General features: G+C 32.2%; 1 protein-coding gene across 1 annotated transcript in view; it reads right to left on the bottom strand.

Annotated features, from left to right (window-relative positions):
• Window positions 1-24,867, bottom strand: part of LOC118194392 (hydroxyacyl-coenzyme A dehydrogenase, mitochondrial-like) — a 50,964-nt gene that overhangs the window by 11,114 nt on the left and 14,983 nt on the right. The window contains exons 3-6 of the mRNA XM_035365541.2: window positions 20,190-20,347; window positions 13,087-13,213; window positions 11,422-11,511; window positions 9,601-9,673 (exon numbers count right to left, since the gene is read on the bottom strand). Coding sequence (XP_035221432.1) covers window positions 9,601-9,673; window positions 11,422-11,511; window positions 13,087-13,213; window positions 20,190-20,347 — 448 coding nt within the window. The remainder of the gene's footprint in view (window positions 1-9,600; window positions 9,674-11,421; window positions 11,512-13,086; window positions 13,214-20,189; window positions 20,348-24,867) is intronic.

Genomic DNA, 24,867 nt, shown 5'->3' with positions numbered 1-24,867 from the left:
TGAAGTTCAGCTGTAATTTAAACAATGGAACACAAGATGACCACAACAATAAATAACTTAAATGAGAATTTACAACATAAAATATCACATTTCTACTTATTCTTGAAACTCTGCATGACAACTTACCTAATTTAGAAACAGCAAAACCTCCAGATAAAGACAATAACTTTTGAGAAGTTTCATTTGCAATCATTTCAACATTATCTATACAATTTAAAATACTTTCAGAAATTACATTAACTTGACTACTTGTGTCAATAACAGCAAGACAGTTACTGCTTCCCTAATGAATACTGAATTTGAAATATTGTCATTTTTTTTTAAAGTTTGATTTTGTGAATATGTTGGTTGATGATAATTTAAGGTAAGGATACCATGAATTTGAATACTGATTTTAATAAGATAGGGGTTGATAATAATTTAAAGCAGGGTACTGTGAATTTGGGTATCTAAATTGTGGTGGTGGCAAATAAAACCTAGAATAGTATGGTCTTGGATATGGACGACGATTTTGTTTAGGAATGGTAAACCTTGGTGCTTTAGGATACTTCAAGGGAACTTGATGATGGAAGTATTTTCCTGGTTAAGGTAATCCAATTTTGAAGAGAAGTGATATTCTGAACTGCTAACAATATATGCTGTTGCTCTGGCAATCCTTGAATGAGGGCGTCAATTAAGATTTGATCAGTTAATTTCAACACAGAGCCTTATTTTAACTTTTGGCTGAAATACTCATAATTTAAGATAAGTTACAGAAATAAAATCATCAAACGTAAAACATTCTAGACTGGAAAAATATGTGAGAAATTTGTCTTTCAAAATATTCCAGTTATCTATTTCAACACACTTAAAAATATAAAATATTAATACTTCTCCTTTCAAACAACTGGGAAACAATGCCGAATTTTCTTTCTCAGAAAGATTTTTGATACTACATTATATTTCAAAGAACATTAAATATTTGTCAGTCGGAAAATTTTTGGGCCCATCAAAAATGGGACATATAAATTTACTTCTGTCCCCAGACAACTTTAGGTACTGTTTCATCAGATTTCTCTTCTTGAGACACTGCAACAGATTTCAATCTTGTCTCCATATGGAATTTAAAAATTACTTACTTAGTGGTAATCAAGGCTGTGGAGTTAGTAGGGAAGCTCCAGCTCTGACTCTGATTCCCTCATATATATGTAAACATAATATACATGTGTTACAGCTTATTCCTTTTTTACTTCTTTGTACAAAGTAAAAAGGAAGTATTGTAATCGCAAAAAGTTTCAAGCATCATACTTCAACACAAATATTCATTTTCATCACTATTGAATGCAATTTAACGATGGTTTTGTGTGACATCTGTATGTAAGGTCAGGATAAAGGACTCTTTTCAACCAAAAAAAATTGTAAAACTAATTTAAAATAAATTCTAAAAGAATTTTTCATGGCGTCTGTACGTACGTACGTATCTCGCATAACTCAAAAAACAAGTAGCCTCAGAATGTTGAAATTTTGTATGTAGAACTGCTATAACATGTAGATGTGCAACTCGTATTTTGGTTGCAATCGGCCACACCAGAAGTATATAAATATATGTATATATATATCCACTCTGTTACTTGGCTCAGTGATCTCAGTTTTTTTATTCTTATTTGTTTGTAAATAGTGCATTTTTTGCTTTAAAAATAATTGAATTATGTTTTTTTTTTTTTTTTTTTTTTTTTTTTTCCCCGGTTAACATTTTTATGCCTTTCGTAAATCTGTATGCAATATTTTTAGAATTATCAACAATTTAACTCTTTGAAATCCAGACCCTTCGCTAAGCTGTATCCTCAAAATACCTGAATCGCCTGAAATACATTTCCGGTTTCACAGCAATTTCCTTCCCTCCTTACATACATCCATACATACATTAACGCAGAAAATAGGTGTGAAGATTTTGAATGACATCCTTTGTACTTTCTAACAAAGATTCCATTAGCCTTTGACCCCGTTCTTTATAACCTATTTTGAAGGTCAGACAAACAAACCTTTCTGGCTTTGTTATGATCACGACTCACATTTTGTTTACTTCCCTCATTTTTATAGGAAGGAATAATTTGATTAAAAATAAATATAGTCCTATTTTCCAACTTGATTACTTCCTACTTCCTACTAATTTGATTAAATTCATACTTACTACTAATTTGAACTGCACTTTTATTGCTTTTAATATTTATGATAAAATAGCTCTGGTTTAAAAAGTAGATATTTTGTCATAATTCTGTTAAGTACCAACATATTCCTGCGTTTTTATAAAGGATATAAAATGGACCCCGCTAAGCAAAATGCATATATTTATTATTACCACGTGCAATGTAAATAATAAGCAATTTTCATTGGGAAAATCACTCCCATGCCTTCATCAATCTTCTTGTACTTTGCCATATACAATAGGCTACTTTAACACCCCGTCATGAATATAATATAAATAAATAATTTTCTTTTTTCAAATTTCATTTTTACAGGATTTTTTTTTTTTTTTTTTTTTTTTTTTTTTCCTTTTATTGAATAGAGGATTAAGATTTCACTTCATGTACTTACTTTCTTTTCAAGTTAAGTTGCTATTTAGTTAATGTGGTGTGTTATTTTTTCATTTTAGTTTATTTCACTTTGTTTTCCTTTTCCAAAATTAATGAGGGTCTTTTCCTTTGTTAATCAGTTGTTTGATCCCATCTTTGTAAGGAATAAACCTTAGTTTATAGACTTTTTTATGATTTTATTTATTGTATGAGTTTCAAAGAACATTTATAAATGTCATTGTTTTTCCATGAACTTAGTTATATATGCATATTATTATTTCTACATATATTATAGGTAAATATGCATATGTATATTATCACTCATATAAATTTGTAGCTAGATATATGCATACATAAATGTGCCCTTGCATAAATGTATCTATGTTTATATACATATTGCTGTTCATTCCACATTTATACAAGTTTTCATGAAAGTGCAAGAGAACTGTACCTGAAATTGTATGGCCCTGAAAAGAGCCTTTTTTTTTTAATTTTTGCAACTGAAATTTAAAGCCTAAAAGCATGTTTTGCCCAAGCACATTCTGCATATATCACACTCCCAAGAACTTTCAATATACCTCTCCGAGTTTGTCTTTTTTCCTAATTCTTTACATCGAACACAAGTGCGTTTACGGCCATTAATTTTTTGACGTTTGTGACCATGAAATGCACTATGCGAAAATATGCCTGAGGTTCGTTTACGAAACGAATTTTGCGAAGCGGATTCTTAAATCAGTTCTAATTTGAAGTCATATAGCTGCTTTGGTCGCTTTAGGATTGGATAGTTAGTAACTCTATGAACTATAAAAGCGTTATTCACTGCTGTCTAAAAGGAACCAAAATACAAGGTGTGTTTGAAACGTTCGGTGATTGGTCTCATAATTAAGAAACCGTGCCAGTTAGGATCTTGCACTCACACAGACGCAGTGAGAGAAATGTCATCTAGAGACATCTAATGGCCATTTTACGACAGATAAGAGGAAGCGCACACTATGAGCAGTTTAACACAGTTAGTGTGAGAAAGATTGTCAGTGTGACATGGAGCAATGAATAAACATAAAGTTTTGCTTCAAGTTAGGCAAAACAGCGACAGAGACACATGACATGTTAGTGAAAGTTTACGGTCAGGGAGCAGTGAGTAAAAAGTGTTTATAAGTGGTTTAAACGCTTTACAGATGGAAAGGAGGATGTCAAAGATGAGCCGCGGTCGGGGCGCCCTACAACAAGCACAACTCCAGACAATGTGGAACGAGTTCGACAGATGCTTGCAACAGATCGACGACAATCTTTAAGAATGATAGCTGGCAAATTGCAGATAAGCCTAGACAGTGTGAGCACCATTGTGCACAAACATTTGAATAAACGTAAGATATGCGCCCGGTTTGTATCGCACTCGCTGTCAGACGAGCAAAAGGAATACCGGATGGAAACCTCTGGAGATTTTATCAACATGTGTGACCAGAATCCGCAATTCTTGAAAACAATAATTACAAGGGATGAGTCGTGGTGCTATCAATATGATCTGGAGACCAAGCGGCAATCCATGGCATGGTGTTCAACATCATCACCCCCTCCCAAAAAAAGTCGTTTGACACGATTCAGGATCAAAACGTTGTTGATCTTCTTTTTCGACAGTAGGGGTTTGATCCATCGTGAATTAGTACAGCGGCTACAACCGTCAACACGGAATACTACGAGAGGGTTTTGAAACAGCTGCTGCTATGCATACGCCGGATTCAGCCACAGTACCGGAATGGACAGTGAATCTGCTCCATGACAACGCCCGGAAGCACACTGCAAGTGTAACCCAATTCCTCGACATGTTACAGTTTTGGATCACCCTCCATATTCTCCAGATCTGGCTCCCATGGTCTTCTTCCTGTTTCCCCGCCTCAAAGGAGTTCTGAAAGGCCAACACTTTTCCGACATTACTGAGATCCAACAACATGTGACAACGGTGCTTCGAGCCATATCGAAAGAAGCGTTTGCAGACAGTTTCCAACAATTGTACACCCGATGTCAAAAGTGTATTGTTGCTAATGGTGAATACTTTTAAGGCCAGTAAAGCTATTTTGCTTGTTTCCTTTCTTTTATTTTAAAATTCATTGAACTTTTCGAACACACCTTGTATGTACATCCACCATTTCGAGGATTTTCTAGAAGCTGAGTAATGTTTTCGACTCTGATCTGCTAGATCTACACCTCCCATATTTTTATTGTACTTGACAAATGCGAGTGGACATGGCACTATACTTTTTTCGGAGCCTTTTCTTCTTGTAGTAAAACATGGTTAATTTTTACAGTTTGTGGAAATGATATGTATCAATTTTTTATCAAGCCAGGATGAATAAAGTAAATTCAGCAGGCTTTTGCATTGCATAACTAAGCTGTCGTATTGATTTCCCAGCTTCATTTGCTTGATGTTCTCGGGCATGCTTTTCCGATTTGTCATCACAGTTCCACAAGATAATTGTCCAGATTTATATAACTCAGACATCAAGTTTAAGCTGGTGAAAAATCTGTCAAAACAGATTTCATGGCCTTTGTTTTTAAGTGCTTTTATTAAGTCCATAACTAAGTCACATCCTAAACCCTTTCCTGACCTTGGTATCTGATCTTTTTTACCACAATAAAGTTCAAAGTTGTACGTATATCCTAAGCGAGATGTACAGAGCATCCATATCTTTAATCCACGCTTAGCTGGTTTCATAGGCATATATTGCACGATCCCTAATCTACCTTTAAATTTAATTAGCGCTTTGTCAATTGTTACTTCAGCATAAGGCACAAAATGTTGCTGAAATTTGTTTCTGAAATATGAAATGACAGGCTCTAATTTTTGTGCATATGTAAAGTTCTCTTTGCTATTTTTAACTTCAGTTTCCCTATCAGAGAAATGAAAATAATGCTTGATTTCCAAAAATCTCTTTCTTCTCATCATTTTCTTCACCATTTCATTTCCAAGCATTGCGTTATTTGACCAATAATCACTTATTCTTGGTAATTTTACAACACTCATTATGAGATGGACTGTAATGAATGCCCATATTTCTTTTATGGATGAAATTTTTTTCCCATTGACGATCAACAATGCCATGCTTTCTTGCACAGAATTCACCATATTTATTTGTATTTGTGAGAATTAATTCACAAATTTCATCCGTAAGAAACTCGTATTGTAACTCATATCGTAAAGGTGACGCACCAACAGGTAAATCATGAATTTGTCCCGAAAAACTGTTAAATGGGGACAAAATTACAGCATCATTACTAACATTAGTAGACCAGGGTTTTACTCGATTTTCGTTACAATTTTCTGAAACCTCTGCTTCCAGATTTATTCTATGCTCATCTTCATCTTCTGCTATAAATGATTCTTCTTCATTATCATTTATTTCTATTTTTTTTCCTATTGGTGTCTTCTGATTCTAAATCTGACTCATCTGCATCATTAAAAAGAATGGCCACAATTTCTTGTTGAGTTAAAACTGCGATATTTGCGCATTTTGATTAAAAGCACACTCTACCAAAAAAGAATGAACAACAAGCTACCTAAGATAACAAACCTCTTAGGACAAGCTGTCTGCAGTAAACTGATACAAAGCATTGGGGAAACTGCATCTGCTAGTGCATACCTTGGGGGGAGGGAAGAAAACAAGATTGCAATCTTGGCCGTTTTCGGGCAGTTTTGGTTGTCTCAATATAGAGCCGTGTCGGGTGGATTGGCTATGAAGAAGTTAAAAGTTGTTTAAGTGCCGCTAAGCCTAATAATTTTTTCCATAGTGGCCGTTGCTTGTTTACATTTGAAACAGCAGAATAGTAGATTTGTTGCCAACTTAGAGAAAGTAAGCTTTGCTATAACAAAGATAACGCCTTCTTTTATTATTGCTAATTAAATCATGCTTAATCCATTCTGGAATTCATTCGAGGAAATAAGTGTTTAAAATTTACTTCATAATTTTCAATACAGACATCTTGAGTTTTAATGTATTTTTGCCTCGTCGCGAAGTGAGAACTGAATTAATTGAATGACAAATACTGAATCGTCTGTGAAAAACTTTTTTTTTTTGTTGTTGTTGTTCTTTGCTTAATTTCTTTTATACATCGTTTTAGATTTATTATAGTATTTGAATAGAACATGTGGCAATGATTAGATAATTCTTAAGATGATATAAATTTTGAGCATTCTGAGTTAAAAAATGAACAAAATGTAATGCTGTTAAGTGAACCTAGGGCCAGAGTGTCGCTATGGTTAAAAAAATATAGTGAATTTTAAAGAGTGCATTTTTTCTATTGTGGTTTATGCGCTATCGATGAAGTAAATTTAATTCAATCCAATAAGTTTAAGTAAAATGCAAGAAAAAATGGGTAAAATTTAATTAAAGGAAGCCATGTGGTGCACACATCACATTTTTTTAATATAAAAGAAGTAATAGACACTACAAAAAAATGATGGCATAGTAAATTATTTATATTAATTAGCATTTATGATGAAATGGAAAAACTGACATTAGTAATTTATGAGAAACAGTACAGCTTCAGCAAGATTTTTGATTAAAAAATCGTAGATCCGATTTGATAAACTTCAGAGCTGAAGAGAGTCTTTCCACACTAATTTCAGTAGAAGGAAGAGCTATTACTGTTAAGGCTACTTCTTTTAACTCTTTAGGATAGATTTGTATAAGTTCTAAAAGAGGTGTCCTGCAAGAGTGATCATATTTCTCTATTTCTTCAAGGGGTGTGTAGAAATCTTTTTTGTAGTTTTTCATTTTTATATCTAAAGTTTCTTGGTTCTTTATTTTCATTCACTTCAGCCTTTTCATCTTCATCTTCTTCAGCCTTTTCAATATTACCCAAATATTTCTCAAAGTCTAATTCCTCAATGGAAGAGGATGATAGAGACTCATTTGCAATGTCTGCAATCTGTCTTGATTTGAATACTCCAGTTGTTCTGAGAATAATTTCATTCTTAGTGAAAGTTCATAGATGGCTTTCTTTGCCTTTCCAATTTGTTCATCATCCAACAAAATTCAGTGTTTTAGATCTACATATATTAAACGCATCCAGATATCATTGTCTAGCAAACTAGTTTCTCTTTTCTTCATTGAGAAAATGACTCCTTCTGCAATAAGCTGTCCCATTTTTGAAAGAACAAACATCGAACTTTCCATTCTCGCAAAAAAAGCCTACTGTTGTTCTTCAGATTATAGCTTTTTTGTGGCTATATAAAGTGTAGAAAGAAGAGTTTCCAATTCTGCAAGATCATTCCAGTCTTTCTGTTAGTGAAACATTATGGTTATCTATATCTTCTAAAAAAATTCTTAATTCTAACAACCTCTTTATTATCAAATCTATACTTTCCCATAGCGTTACTTGATTAATAATTGCTCCTTTTCCTGCTCGCCTCCTAAGAATAGCATCACTTTTGGGAATCCTTGCTGCTACTGCTGCTCGCTTAAATTTAACAATGAGATTTGTAGCAATTTGATGCATTTTTCAGCCATGGGGTCCTTTTTCTTGTTGTGAATTATGCTACAATAATGCCATCTATGAGCTGAAGATGTAACTAAATGAATCAGTTTATTAAATAATGGCAAATATCACATCCATCCTCATCCATAATATTTATTTATTAATATGTCAATCAAATGGAAGTCCATAAATAAAAACAATAACTCAGTTTGTCATGAATTTTTTTTTTTCAATTCACTTTTATTTCATTTCAAATTGAAACTGTCCAACAAAAACTGAAGTCGGAGCAACCCTTAGCTCTGACTCCTTTAACCCAAAATCTGCCTAACTCCAATTCCGACTAGACAGCCCTGATGATAATTAATGAAAAACATTTAGTATACATTATTAACAAAATAACATTAAATTAACTAAAAAAAAATTTCAAATCTGCAATTAAATTTCTAGAATGTTTTACTAAATTTAGATGCAAAATTTTAAATCTGTTGCACAGTTCTCATTTTTGCATCTCTTAAAAAAAGTTGATATAATTTAGCCAATAAAATAAATGAAGAACGTTAAACATTAACACAAAGATCGAATTTTCCCAGTAAAGCAGAGGAAGGTTGTAAAAGCATTAGAAAGCCACAGCATAATGATTTTTTTTTTTTTTTTTTTTTTTTCTTCCAATTACTGTTCTTTCTTGATGTTGCTTTCAAAGAACTTTGAATTTCAGTTAGGCAATTTAGCACTTTTCAACTTGCAATTTAATTCCAAAGGACAATTTTTCACAAGGTATGAGACCGTGTCAAAAAATATGTATATCAGCTTTATAATTTAATTTAATAATATTCTTTCTCTTCATTCCTTATTTTTAATTTGGGTGTTTCCTCTCCCTATTCTAAAAATAATAATATTTTTTCTGAACTGCACCATTTCTCGATCAAGCTCTTTCACAGAGCTTGCATAATGCGGATGACATAGTTAATTCGGAACCTAAACTCAAAATTTTGAGAATTAAAACCTTTCTTTCCTAAACCAAAACCTTCTTCTTGGCAATCTTTCATATTGGATAAATGCACACTTTAGCTTTAACTTCTGTGCTGCTCGGACACTCTTTCACTATGCTCTCTTCCTAGTGCAGTAGTATAAAAAATGTTAATGTTCTGGAAATAGGCACGATTAGAGTGGCCACAAATGTCAATTGAAATTAAAAGGAATATTTAGTATTACTCGGCTGCCAAGTTTTCTAATCACAACGGATTCAACTTATTAGTATAATATGCAATCAGAATTCCTCCTCTTCAATATGGCATCTACAATACATCATCACTACTTTCTGCGTTTCTGCGTCTCAATGCTTCTACATCAGTGCTTCCAAATCTGTTTTCATTACACACACATAACTATATATACAGTGGCTCCCAAAAGTGTTTGTACACTTATGATTTTCATTGAAATAGAGCTCTATCCATTAATTAAAAGTAAACTTTCTGAATGAGATTTTAATAATAAGAATCTATAATCTATTCGTAACAGTATCCCTTGAAATATATCTTTGGCATATATATGCAGAGAAAGAATTACAAATACAAACCTCTTTCAAGCATTCTCACAGCTTCACCCATATATGGAACTAGTAAACGATTGACTACAAAACCTGGAGTATCCTAAAATTTTGAAGAAAAATTATGCTTATTGAAAAATAAAATATATAAATATTATACATAAAATTAGAAGACAAATATATGTCAATGTAAAACATAAAATTAGGCAAAACAGCAATCTCATTTTGTCATTTGCAGAATTCTTTTTGTTCCTGAAAAAGAGGAATTTTTATCTAATCACCCTCAAAACCGATAGTGTCTTATTCAAAATTTATGCCAAAATAAAGTTGCCGTACTGATTAATTCTGAACATTACATACATTTTACAAATATTCCCAGAAATATTAATAAATGCACATAATTCACAGAAAAGTACATGAAAAGATATATCACAGAAATATATATAAAATAAGTATATATCAAAGAAAGTATATAAGTATTGTATAGTAAGTGCAACTCATAAAGCTAAATCAGAATTATGTAATTATTGAAAGTCCTCAATGCAAAACAGAGGTATAAATTAAAAACTAATTTTTTCACACGCACATAAAGAGGTTAATTTTCATCATTTATTGGAATTAACAGGTTTTTGTAACATAACAGGTACCAAATTTTTACAGATTTTAAAAATAATTTCAGATGCAAATTATATTATTATATAAAAATACATTTAAAATAGAATTATTATTTAATGATAAAAATATTCTATCCAAGATGATTTTTCACTATAAAAAAGTTTACAAAAGTAATTTGTAAACTGATCTTTCAATTTCCAGTCAAATAATGAATTCATTTTCTTTAATCCTTTTTCAGTACTATGTCTGTGTTTCTCTCTTTCTTCCTCCTCTTTTTGAGTGTGTTTGTGCTTAATATTCTATTATGCATGTAAATGAATATAGTATTTTTATAGGTGACACATATTATGACATCTAGTTTCATGTTTGGCATCAATAATCAAACTTCTTTTTGTTAAGTACAATTCTAGATTAATCCTGGAATTATAACCCCTATGCATTTGATGAAACAAAAATTGATACCAAGGCAATCCAATCGAAACAAGCAAAACTCTATACTTGTCCACAAAATCAACATTGTTTGTCACAAAGATATGAACAGTCAACATAGAACATTTTTGCTCCCTGAAGTAAACGCACCTCAATGTCAGTATTTCTCAAATGCAAAGATTCCTGTCTCCCCTTCCCCTAAAAACACCAGCATCAAACTAGGTTGAATTATCCTCAATTTTCAAAAGAAATTATGATTTCTAAACGGCTTTAATTTCACTACTTAGCATTGTTTTATAATAATTTGGAATTTAAATTAACTATATTAAGTCGCATGAGTGGGCAAAACTTTTCTATTGGGATATGATTTTAAATAACCTGAAAATAACACCACTTTACTACATCACAAAATTCTCCACATTTATTATAAATAATATAAATATCTATTGTTAGGATAAAGACGGTTTTTCAGCCTTTTGATGGCCATCAATTCCAGCTCAGCTCGCATTCCAGTTATGCACTGCAGTGGACGCTAACAAACCCAGCTCACATTACAAATTTACAACTGAAAGATATTGTGCATATTTGGAAAGAAAGACTTGCTTAATTTTGCAACTGCTGAAGGGTTAATGCAAATTAAACAGCATTTGTTAATCTATAATATATCTAAGCTAGCAATACAATTAAAAAAGAAAAACTATTAACAAAAATACAATATATATTCTGCATATATCAGACACAATAAATTAAAAATTATACTCCAGAATTCTGTCAGTATTTGCAATTTTAATATACACAATAACATACCTTACAAGTTATGGTTTCTTTACCAAGGTTTTTACCAAATTCCATCATTTTGTTGTAAGTATCATCACTTGTTTCTGTTGTTCTAATAACCTAAAAAATATTACCTTTAGATGAAAGTATGTATACAATAATTAACATATAAAATGTTGTAAGATAAACATTAATAACAATGTTATAAAGTATTAAACACTTTTAAAATGATTTTATATAAAATTTACTTTATCTAATAATAAGAATAATCTAATAAATTAAGAAATACTATGGATTGTGAAACTGGTCTTCTTCTATAACCTACTTCTTTGAATGGATCAGGCTGAACTAGAATGATGAATTTGTAGCTATTCAACTACTGAATAACTATTGCAAGTGGTATGACTAAAATTGCTGAATTTTTAATATAAACTTTCCTCTATTACCTGCTCTAAGACAATTAAATTTCAATTACTTTTTAAGTTTCTGCCAGTTACTACCACATGAATCTTTAACAGTGCCAGTTTTTAATCACTTTGATAGGAATTACTAGTCCTGGTGTATCAATGAGTTCAGTGAGAGATTAATGTGGAATCCATTAAAAACATACAACAAAACAATGATTCATTTATTTAGTGGCTATGCTTGACAATTGCAAAGTGTAGATAATAACAATTAGTTGTTCATTGAATGAATTTATTATACTATAAATATGTGATTCATTGCTTTACTGAATATTATAATAATTCTATGATTACGAATGGCTAATCTGCAGAGGGGGAGGGACTAGATTCATCAGTATAGAATTCCTTTCCTTTCCTACTACTCTTCAAATCCTTTTTTGAGTTACTTTAAAGAAATCAAGCCTTTTTTCCAGATCATAAACTAAGAAATAATGAATTAATAAATTATAATTTGTAGAGCCTGATGACTAGACTATAGGGGATAAAAACTGTGTGGTGTGTACATTATGTTTTAGAAAAATTCCTTCAAGTTATGTTTTACATTTTCAGCAATTGACATCAATAAATATTTTGCAAGCTCGCTACATGCTATATCAAGCATTATCTGATGGGCCACTTTTTATCAATGAGTTCAGTAAGAGATTAATGGAGCATCCATTAAAAAGCATAACAAAACAATTATTGATTTATTTAGTGGCTACACTTGACCATTGCAAAGTGTGGATAATAACAACTGATTAGTAATTCAATTGAATGAATTCATTATACTATGTGATTCATTGCCTTACTAAATATTATAATATAAATCTATGATTATGATTACAAATGGCTAATCCGCAGGGGAGGAACTAGATTCATCAATATAGATTGCCTTTCTTTTCTTACTACTCCACAAATCCTTTTTGAAGTTACTTATATTCTTATTATTTATTATATTTACTTATTTTCTTTTTATTTATTTCTAAGTTTATGATCTGTGAAAAAGTCTTAAAGAAATTAAGACTTGCACAGATAATAAATTAAGAAATAATGAATTAATAAATTATTATTTGTAGAGTCTGATAACCAGACTATAGGGGACTAAAACTGTGTGGTGTGTACATTATGTTTTTGAAAAATCTTTCAAGTTATGTTTTACACTTTCATTAATAATTGTAATAAATAATTGTTGACATTAATAAATATTTTGTCAGCACAATACTGCTTGAAATGATTAACAAATTGATTTTACTTCTAAGAGCTTCATAACTGGAACAGGATTAAAAAAATGAAGACCACCAAATCTGTCCTTCCTTTGAGTGGCACTAGCAATATCTGTGATTGAGAGAGAAGATGTATTACTGGCAAACAATGTAGAGCTGAAAAGAAAAAAAATCGTTTACATTAATACATACAAAATTGTGTCAAAACTTTTACAAACCCTGATGTTAGTTTTGAAGTGTTTGTTAGTGCAGATAATGATGTTGCTGTACGTCCTCGAGTGAAATCTGATGTACAAGCAGTTGTGTCACAGATGCAAGAAATGTCATCAGAAGAAAATGAGGAGTACAGTGTCATTCCACCCACCAGCCAAGAAATGTTACACGGCTTGGACACTGCAGAACACATTGCTGCAACATCCGAACTGACCGCTATTTTACGGAAGCCATGAGTGCAGTTGGCCGTGAAGTTAACAGGCATTTTCCTTCCTGTTTGCAACAGTGCAGTATACAGGAATGTTTCACCAAAAAATGATGAGTATATTTTCTCTAGTTACAGTAATTAATGTAGTACTGTAGTGTTTTCTATGATGACATACATAATATAGTATAGTACTCGTATAACTATACACTGTAAATGATTAATATGAAAAAAAAAAATCATTCCAAAAAAAATTTTGATTCCCCAGTTAACAAGCATTTTTTTAGCACGAACTCTTCATTTTCCAATCCCTTGAAATTTGTGTTGTGGAGGGTCTGCTGTATTTCCATTCTCATACTGTGTTTCAGATGAATTTAAATTTACTACTTATCACAAATGTTAACCATTAGTAACAAATGTTAACCTTTTAGTGTCTTATAAAAATCCCATATCATGTATTAATTTTTACCTGCAGTTAGCACTGGCTTCATTTAGATTAATATTTAACCCAGGTTAAACATTATAGTACAACACTGCTTGTATACTAATATAATAACTTTGCTTATACACTATAATAACAAAAATAAACTATGCTACATTAAAACAGACTTGACGACGCATACTTTTTTGAGTACTATAACGGTATCTGCACAACCATGACAAGAATCACCAGGCAAAGCACTATGTTCAGTAGGTAACCAAAGCACTATGTTAAGCAGCCAAAGTAGGTGACCCAGAAATTTATGAAAATGCACTTCATATGGCAAACCACATATGGTCGCACTTGCCGTTTTGGAATTCGAGGTTTGTTTGCAATTTTTGCTTGTGAATAGTGTGCAGAGTGATTCCCCCCCCTTTTTTTTCTTGTAACAAATTGTAAAGGAACTGTGGAGTTTGCCTGCTAATGAGGAAAAAAAGTGTTGCATTTTTTCAGAAATATGGCATTTTGCCTAGTATTTGGTAGGAATGCAAACCTCATGAAGCTGCATTTTAGAAATGATCAAATTGTATGGATATACTGTCAAAAATTGCCAGCAAAGTATCTGAATACAGCACATTATTTATCTCCAATGTTACATCATTATACAAATCTTGCAGCTCAGTAGTAGTTTATGAACTATTCTTAGGCGAGTGTGATAATATTTTCCTCCAAATATATGCAATTCTCTGTGATTTTTTTTCAATTAAAGCAAGTTTTAACATACATGAAGAGCAAAGCAAACTACTCTGCAATGCCAAGAATTCCAATTTTTTTTTTTTTTTTTTTTTTTAGTTAAAATAGATTGATATGTATATGCCAAGAAGTCCCAAGTCACACAGCAATGCTGAGAATTCTACAGTTCTCCGATGCTTTCTTAAGTTAAAATAGATCACTGTGCACACTGCATGCAGACAGAAGACCAAGTAATGGAAAGTTAAATGTTTCATTAAAAGATGTTTCTTATATTTTTAATTTATGAAATTTTGAGAGTTTTGATAAGGATATTTGTTTTTTGTAATTTTTACTGTTTCATTATGGATGTTTCTTGCATTTTTAATTTCATTTAGACATTGATGTTTTATGTAATTTTCACTGTTCCTTTTTTTTTTAAATGGCTACAGTTTTTTACTGGCAAAAAAACAGTTGCCATCAAGTGGCAACTTTGGTTGGGCAGATAATTGAGAGTACCCATTTTATTTTTTATTTCTTATGTCAATCAGCACAATACCAGAAGAATAACTGACACCATTGGTCCAACCTTTAACTGCAAGTTTTGATTATCCAACACCTAAGCATATTTTGGGGGAACACCCAATTTTTGAGGATTATTTAAATGACAGTTTGTTTAAAGTTTACTTCTACTGCTCTTTATTTATATTTGCTTTTGAATTTTTGATTTGCATATAATGATTTTAGACCAATTTGGTTTTTATGAATGGTCATTTTACATACTGCAAAGTTTTATGGTTTTTTGAGTAGTCAATTTGACACAATGTTATGTTTTATTCTTTTTTTCCAAATGTTTCGAAGGCATCTAAGGAAAATCCTGGTACATTTGAGATTCGATTTTTCAGTTTATATGAATTTTCATGTTTTAATTTAATTGATTCTTTTTCAGTTTTTGATCTCAAATGAACCAGAACAAAACACATTTTCGAGACATATCAATTGACTTTTATGAAACTTTACTTCATTCCCCGATGAGTTCGGAATTGGAATTTAAAAGTCTATTAATTTTTTAACTGTATTATCCTGTATATTTTTCCCTTTTATTTTTTTTATTGATTGAATTTGTATTACAGTCATAAGTCGTTAATTCGGACACCCATAATCCGGAATGATCTATAATCCGGACATCAAAGCTAAAAACTTTCTGCGCATGCGCCGCGTTGGCACATGCTCATAGACGTTTATGCATGCGCGTAAGACTGTGCATATGCATGTGCGCAAGCGCTGAATACGTTTTCGCATGCGCGTTTAATGTATAACAAACGGTGTAAGCTAAAATTATCTAATTATCTATTTCAGTTAATGTTAATGATTGCGTTGTTCCTTAATCTTCGAATTGGATCCCGCTTATTATTTTTTGCAGACTGTAAAAGCAATTTTATTAAAGTAAACTTGAACTTTCGATTATGTCAAATAGAATTACCGATGCTGGAACTTCCAAAGGATCTACAAAACGAAAGTATGTTTCGATGTCCAACAAACAAAAAGTGGAATTGCTGCAAAAAATGGATAAAGACATGAAGAATGTGACAGAGAGGTTAGTGAAAACGAAAAAATTTCGATTGACAAGTTAGTCGGTATTCTCGGCACAGCAATTAACGGGACTTGAACAGCGGAACTTTGTAACTGAACAAGAAATTATGTCTGTTTATAGAATTAAAGAGAAAGTATTATCACATAACACGAAGAAACTTAAACAACTTACATTGAAAGAAATGTTTAATAAAGTAAACAAATAAATATTAAGCTCTTTTTTTTTTGTAAATTTTGATACCCTTTAGATCATAATTGTTCTTTATTTCATAAATTACAGTTTCATATTTTTAATTTTAGAATTTCTGCATGCCATCTTACGAGATTTAAACTGATGATCTATAATCCGGAAAAATCGATAATCCGGCATCGCCAAAGTCCCAACGAGTCCAGATTAACGACTTTTGACTGTATTATGAATCCTTATTTTAATTTTGATTTGTTTAGATATTGTGTTAAAACTCTTATACACGGTAGTTGCAATTATTAATATTGTTGAGGAATTGCCTTGCTTTGACTTTAAATGCTTTATATTCATAAAAATTTTGTTTTTAATTTTTAGTCTCATATTAGGTTTCTTTGTGTATTTATAAAGTAATACCATTCCACTGCAAATAGGAAATATAATCAGTTTGCTTACACACTCTAAAAATGTCTCATTTCTGACATGAAACTAGTGAGAAAATTACTACAGTTCAATAATCCTTCAGCTTTGAAATAAAATAAAAATTTAAGCTGTACAATTGAGTTCCAAATGGTTCTTAGCATTGAAAGAATCATATGAAAATACTGAAATAGTCTAGCCATTTTTGCTGCATTCAGTTTACGGAATTTTTAATACAATTTTTGCATATTGTACTTAATGATTTACAGAATAATAATAAAATATACAACACATTTCTATTTATTGAAGCATTGTAGCTTAAAGTGTTTAAAATGCTAAAAATTGCATTCTAAAATATTTATAAAAATGTGACAAATATAAATTTCATTCATATACAAATAGATCATTATAACTGTTTTTCTAAATGCTTAATAAATACACAGTAGGTTTTTTTTTTTTTAATTTTATTTTATTTAAAGAACTACAAGCTCTTTTTCTTAATTATTAATCTTAGACATGAACCTTTAATAACAAAAGTTCTTAAAATAAAATACAGAATTTGGTGAAAACGGTTTCAATTCTGTGGATGAAAGAATTTGAAAAAAATGAAGTCTTTTTTCTAATAATTCTAATATAAGAAAACTTTCAGTTAATGAAAATATTGTTACGAAATGTACAGGCACAGTAAGATGGCTTCCCCTCAAAGCAGTTTTAGGGTTGCCGTAAAATGGCAAGGTAATGCATGGTTGCCACATTTGACGAGAAATCGCCCATTTGGCAACAAAATTGGCAATATTCCATGGACGGATGGAGAACCTTCTGGAACGAATTCTTACCAGTTTACCCCAGAATGTTCTCAAACACAAGCCAAAAGCTATATAAACCCTGCTGGTCCGCAGTCAGGAAAGTGTGCGTCTCTCATCGAGTGAGTGTGTCTTGTCTAGCGAGTCGATCCCTGCGGAAGCGATCGTGTTGACAGCCGGCCAACGAGTGCCGAGTGTACCGAAAGTATCATAGAGTATCGCGGTTAGTGCATCATCGAGAGAGCGTGTTGAGCTCCGGAAACGACTGAACCGAGAGTCAGAAGCTGTGCTCTGTGTGTCGTCGACTGCATCACGAGTGGTAGCGTGGAGAGTCTTAAGAGTACGTGGAATTCCGAGAACGACTAAGCAAAGTCGGGTGCTTTGCAGGAAGCTGTCTCCACAGTGATAACCTAAAAGCTGTGTCGCTGATCGTGTCAGCGTGTTTATAGTAGTTCACTGACGACTGTAAAACGTGTTTTGGAGCTGTCCTGACAATACTGTCTAAATAAAGTGTGTTTCAATACTTCAGCAAGTAGTATTGTCATTATTCACTCCAAATCCATATGAACGTGAAGGAAGAAAATAACATAACAACTGGTGTCAGAAGAAGAGAAAACCGTAACATTTATTATGGTTTAATCAGACACATGTTCTACACTTAATAGTTTTAATTTTGCCACCCAGAAGAAGTGAAAGCAAGACAGCTAATAGCTTAAGTACCAAAAACCAGGGTAATAGCTTAAGTACCAAAATCCAGGGTTAATAGCTTAAGTACCAAAAACCAGGGTAATAGCTTAAGTACCAAAAACCAGGGTTATGAATAAATAAATGTTTTCATCAGTTATAAACAATAAGATTTATATTTTCATATGGAAATTCATACAGATATTCAAAACCAAATTTGAGCCATTTTTCAATGGCTGTTTCCTGATTTGCATTATTTTTCTCTGCCTATTATTAATATAAAGTAACATATCTGTAAATAAGTTTAGGAAGCATTTAAAAAAATGCTTTTGGACAAAATATGAGTCTCTCTTGAATAATGAAAAAAAAAAAAAAAGGGGGGGGGACATTTAATTCAACTCACAGCCGACCCTCTGGAATGTTTACTACATACAACTCCATGGACTTTTAATACATAATGAAAATGAACTGCTACTATGAATGAAGGTATAATAAAAATGAGTAGTTCATTTTCATTATGCATCAAAAGTCCATGGAGGTATACAGTAAATATTCTACAGAGTTGGCAGCATGATGAAAATTTTGCAAATTAGTACTTTTGCTCAATAAATACCATGTTTTTCTATTTTTTTAACAAGACATTTTTTTTCACAATGTTAAAATTTTTTCATAATATTCTCTATCTTGTTTGAAAAAACTTTATAATTGACAGTATATATCTTAACAAATATTTAAGGAAAGAAAGTTTGCATCAACTTTTTTAAATACCAGATACCAAATCACAATAATATTTGAAATTTATAATTAGCTAGTTATAAAACTCAAAATAGAAGGGTAAATTGGTCTGTAATCTAATTGTAGTTAATTAACACATAGGTTTGGCATGAATAGGCCATGCACAGTGAATTAATTAAAATACTGAATTTTAATTATTTTACTTTGAAAATGTTAATAGGTTTATTTAAGTCTAAGAATATTATTTTGAGCTGCTATTCTCATCTATGTTTTGATCAATAAATTTAATAACTTCTGAAAGTTAAACTTTTATTAAAAATTTCATTAAAATCCAATACACTCAAACTTAATACTCAGCCAATTACTTATTTACATTTTATTCTTAGAGTTTTAATGCTTAAATTTCACATAATATTTAAAGTTAATATTTATGTGACATGGTGAAAGTGCAAAATCGCCCACTGCTTGGCGCGTTTTTAAGAATTACACATATGTGGTATCCATGTACACGTCGACTTATTTTCACTTAAAAAAAAATCCCAGAATTGCACAAAAATGGCATTGCGCACACTCTTGACTTTATCCGTGTACACATCAATCTATTTTCTTTTAAAAAGTCAAAGAAAACTGACAAAAATCCAATTCTTCTTACTCTTGTAAAAAGCGCCAAACAAATAAGTGGGCGATTCTGCACTTTAAGCCATGTGACATTTTACATTCAGTTATCATGGTATAGCTATTAGTCAATATTTTAACTACTATGGCCCCAATTTAATCAAAATATTCAATATTTTAACTTCATTTTGCCATAGCTCTAACTAAGCAAATCATATTAAGAAGACTACCAATAAAATAACAAATGTGTGTTTTTAATCAGTATTTGTGTTAAAGTTTTACGGTAAACTGAGTATATATGCTGTGACTCTTTCAAAGTAGAGGACCTTTCAAATATAATGTTTGGCAAGGAATAATGCAAGAAATACGAATACTAAACAACTAACACAGATTGCAGAAATACTGGTGAGGAATATCATCTGTCGAAATTTAGATGCACATTGATTTATGTTGTTTTAAGTCAGTCCTTAGAGCAATTCTTTGTCTATTGCCCTATGGAAATTTTAAATTTCTAAATTAAAAGCACTTACCTAGGAGCAGCTTTATCCAAAGATCTGAATAAATCTTGTTTAATACTTATGTTTTCAACAATTGCTTCAATCACAATATCAGCATTTTTTACAGAATCCTCTGGTTTAGTATTAGTTTGCAATCTTTTAAGAGTTTCAGAAATAAATTTCTCACCATCCTGCAACATAATATGTTCAATACTTTTAATGTAGAGATTTACCAGAATTTTTCAACAAAAGAACATACAGATTTCTAATACAGTAGAAGTTCAGAAATTCGCAAGGCTTGGGAACAGAGGTTGTGCGGATTTTAGGATTTTGCGGATTTCAGGACAGAAAAGATAATATTCATACTAAAAGTGCAAAATAAATAAGGCGTATTGGATACATTTAATTAAATTATTATATACATTAATACAATAATTAATTATATGCATTAAACTATTATTACATATATAAACTGATTATATTACATTATATTGTTCATTTACATTAGGCTCCTCTATTTTTAAATCAGAATGAATCTGCTTCCCCTTTTCTCTCAAGTGTAGTCCTGAAATAGGTACCCCATCACTCCGCCGCTGCCGGAACCACTTGTACAAGACAGCATCGAGGTTTGCTGATTTCATCTCACATAAAGATTTCCGGTTTCGGATTCCGGTGTTAGAATCACTGTTGCTGTTAAATTTCAACAGCTTTTCTTTATTGTTCCGTATATCATACACAGTCCATGTGGCAATTACATACGATTCTGCTATAAACCGAGCAGTAGTACCTGCCTCCATCTTTAACAGAATTTCCAGTTTTTTCATTACCGTCAATGCAATGTGTTTATGCTTTTCAACATTGCAAGCAGTAAAATCACGAATGCGTTTCTTATCTGTCGTATTAAAATGTGCTGAAATTTAAAATATTCTTAATTTATCCACAAAATATCCGAATAACAAAAATGACATCACTAAACAATCTCGTGAAATAACAAAGCTTATAAAGTACAATGTGAAACGTGAACTTGAAAGAAGAGTCAATCCTTTGTTTTTTTACCTCAATGCAGATTGCAGGGAAAAAACATTTATCATGATGTCAATAATTATGTATTTTCGTTATGACTCATTATTATTCGGTAATTATGACGTCACTATCTAGTAAGTATTTTTTCTTTGATATTTCATACACCATGTTGCGCTTTCTGGAACCTATAAACTAAATGTTTATATTTTGTGAGGCAACACGGATTTCAGGTCGGCAGATTTTCGGTATTTGACTGTACTTACAAACTGACTCTCTCAAGCATTATAATATTGTGAATATTACATTCTAACTAAGCAAAATTTTTATTTTCAGTTTAATATTTAAGTCTCTTCATTGGTTTGTATCTTTTAAATTCATCATCTCTTGCATTGATTCATGTTTCAATGAACAAGTTGTTTTCTTCATAAAAAACTCTGAAATCATTTCCCCAACTAGCATGGCTCTCAAACACATATTTTGGAGATATAAACATATCATACTTTATATTTCTAAAAATGCATATCTTATTTTCAGAGCTATACTACCTGGGTTAAGACCAATGAATTGCGTACTCCTTCCTCTATCCTACTCTGTAAATAATTATGGTTTCAAGCATATAAATAGTTATACACCATTAAGAATTCTGTTATTTTTCATTCTAACATCTCTTTCATTCCTTTCAGGAGCAGTGAATTATTACAAGAAGTAAAAGAAATTCAAAAATGAAATTACCAAGCACCAAGACAGGACAATTCTTCAGCATGCTCCCACCTTAATGCAACATTGAGGTTTGTGCACATTAATGGCTCAGAACATTATACTAGCAGAAACATGACTACATGCAAGATTGCCCAAGCCAGGTATTTGAAACTTACTCAGAAATTTTTGGGATACACAGAGACAATAAGTGGAAGAAAAAAATTAGCAGTCAGATTTGAGAATATGAATTATTTTAGCTTAGCAGATTATTTTTTATTGCCTAACTGGAAGTAGTTTAGCATAGAATAAATTTTAGGCAGAAGGAAAAATGGAGATGATGCAATAATATTATGGCACTGTTATTTTTCATGATTTTAAAGTGAGATTAAATCAAGAAAAGTATGTTCAATGTCTACAGTTAGCATTTGGAAATGAAGATCTATGTCAGCAGAAATTCTGGATAATGTGTCTGCCATATGGAAAAGGTTAATCGATGATAATCGTTGCACATACCAAATGATACAGAAGAAGCTTAATATTCGATCTGCTGCCGTACATAAAATTACTCAAGAAGAATTGCATATAAAAAACTGGTTTGCTGTTTATTAATATCCATAATTTAACTGAGCACCAAAAAGAGCAGCATGTCAGAATCAGCAAAGAAATCTTTAAATTACTTAAAGATGATGATTACCACATTATTTCTAAACTTGTAACTGGTGATGAAGTGCACATACGATTTTTTGACATTTCAATGCATCAAGAAAGTTAAGTATAGGTTTTTAAGATGATCCCATACCCACAACAGTGAAAAGAAAGCATGCAATGAAAAAAGTTATGTACGCTGCTTTCTTCAGAAGTACAGGACTGGTCAAAGCCATCAAGCTCGAAAAACAGACAATCACAGCTAACTGGTACACCACTAAGTGTCTTCCAGAAATTCTTCGAGAAGTGAATGTTAGAAGACTTGTGCTCCACTACGACAATACATTTTCTCATTCAGCAAGATTGACAATTGAGTTTCTTAAATAAAAACATTCCCCCTATTCACCCGATCTAGCTATGTGCGACTTTTGGCTATTTTTTAATCTAAAAAAGAACTTACAGTGATGTTGTTTTCATTTTGAAGGGGAGACTGATTAATTTTTTTCATCAATTCCAACAAATGAATGGCTTGAGGAATTTAATCTTTGGGAAATTAGCCTGCAGAAGTGCAATGAAGCTGGAGGAGACTACTTCGAACACACCTAAAATTTCTTCATCAGTATAACTTAAAAAACCTATGTCTATTTCAAAAATTTCAGAATGACTCTCGTAGGAAAAGGTAGGTGCCAGATGAAGAGATACATCAAGATCCTCCAGGTTGTAAATCAGACATAAGGCTAAAAACTATTATCTTGTAAAAAAATCCCTGGTAAAATTTTTAGAAAAAATTCTCTACTAAACTGGAGTGCACCAAAGGTCTTGGAACAATTTCTTTTCCTATCCAGCTTCTATCGAGTAGGCAGCACTGAAACAATTGAATTTGGCTTCCTGCAACTTTCTTGATTGTGAAGTTTGGTTATTTTTTGCATGCTTTCTAAATTTTAATTATATTTTATTTTAAAATTTGTAATTTTCAGTACAAGAGTTTTAAATACTTTTCCCCGTCCCTTCTTTTTCTAATATTTCAGTCTGAAGGATTTTATTTCTGGTGCTATAAGATAATAAAATTAATTTTTAACCCTCCGAGCGGCCAGGGTTTCTGCTAAGAAAGCACAAATTTCCCAAAACTGCTATGAGAACAAATTATTTTTTTGATTTTAATGTAAAAACTCTCCTAGTATTTCATACCTGGATTTGTTTTCTTTTGATATATTGCCTTAATTTCTTTGACATTTTTTAATATGCATGTATATACACTGACTACCAATAAGTACTTGGACACCTGTGATAATAAAAAAAAATTAATTTAATCAAAATCAATACTTATTTACTTACTTATTGGTAGAGCCTCCACGAGAGGTAATTACAGCGTGGACCCTCTGGGGCATACTTTCCACAAGTCTTTGTATGACAGCTAGTGGTATTTTCTTCCACTCGGCTTGGAGAAAACATAGAAGTTCCTTCACTGATTTTGCACGGGTAGTGCACCCCTGAATTCGGCGATGCAACTCGTCCCAGAGGTTCTTGATAGGATTCAGGTCTGGACTCTGGGCAGGCCAGTCCATTCAATGAACTTCATTGGCACCATACCAAGCCTTGGTTAACGTCGAAACATGACAAATGGCATTGTCATTCTGAAAGTAACAGGGGTCCAACCCGTAAAACTGCCACAACGTAGGAAGCACATTGTCATCCAAAATAGTGCAGTTGGCATTGGAGTTGAGCTTACCATGAATGGGGACCAAGGGTCCCAGCCCATACCAGGAGAAACACCCCCAGACCATAATTCCACCTCCGCTGAACTTGACTATTGGCACAATGCATTACGTTCTCCAGGTAGACGCCAGACCCAGACCCTATCATCCGAACGGTAAAGAGTGAACCTTGATTCGTCACTCCAAAGAACCCGTTTTCACTGATCTACGGTCCAATTTCGATGTGCTTTGCACATTAACCGAGCAGCACGGTTGGACTTTGTGATCAAAGGCTTATGGGCAGCAGCACGACCATGAAAACCAAGCAGATGTGCTTCGGCCGACACAGGGCACATTCCGACAATCGCCGCTCACCTTCCAGTTCTTAATCACATAGGCCACTGTCGGTATTGGGTACTTCAGATCGCTAGATATGTCCCTTAATAATCGGCCACATTTGTGATACCCGATAATTATACCTTTCTCGAAATCAGAGAGCTCCAAACTGCGAGGCATCTTGCATGCGATTAAAGCTGATGCTGTTTCCTACACGATATATACCGGCGGAGTCCGTGACGTACCTTAGAACCGCAGATTTCGTCATTTGCATAGGTGTCCAAATACTTATTGGTAGTCAGTGTATACTTTCT

The sequence above is a fragment of the Stegodyphus dumicola genome, chromosome 7, assembly GCF_044657685.1.
Source record: "Stegodyphus dumicola isolate Sdum_Otavi_A_Nest chromosome 7, ASM4465768v1".
Lineage (NCBI taxonomy): Eukaryota > Metazoa > Arthropoda > Arachnida > Araneae > Eresidae > Stegodyphus > Stegodyphus dumicola.
This window is presented reverse-complemented; position numbering and strand designations above follow the sequence as displayed.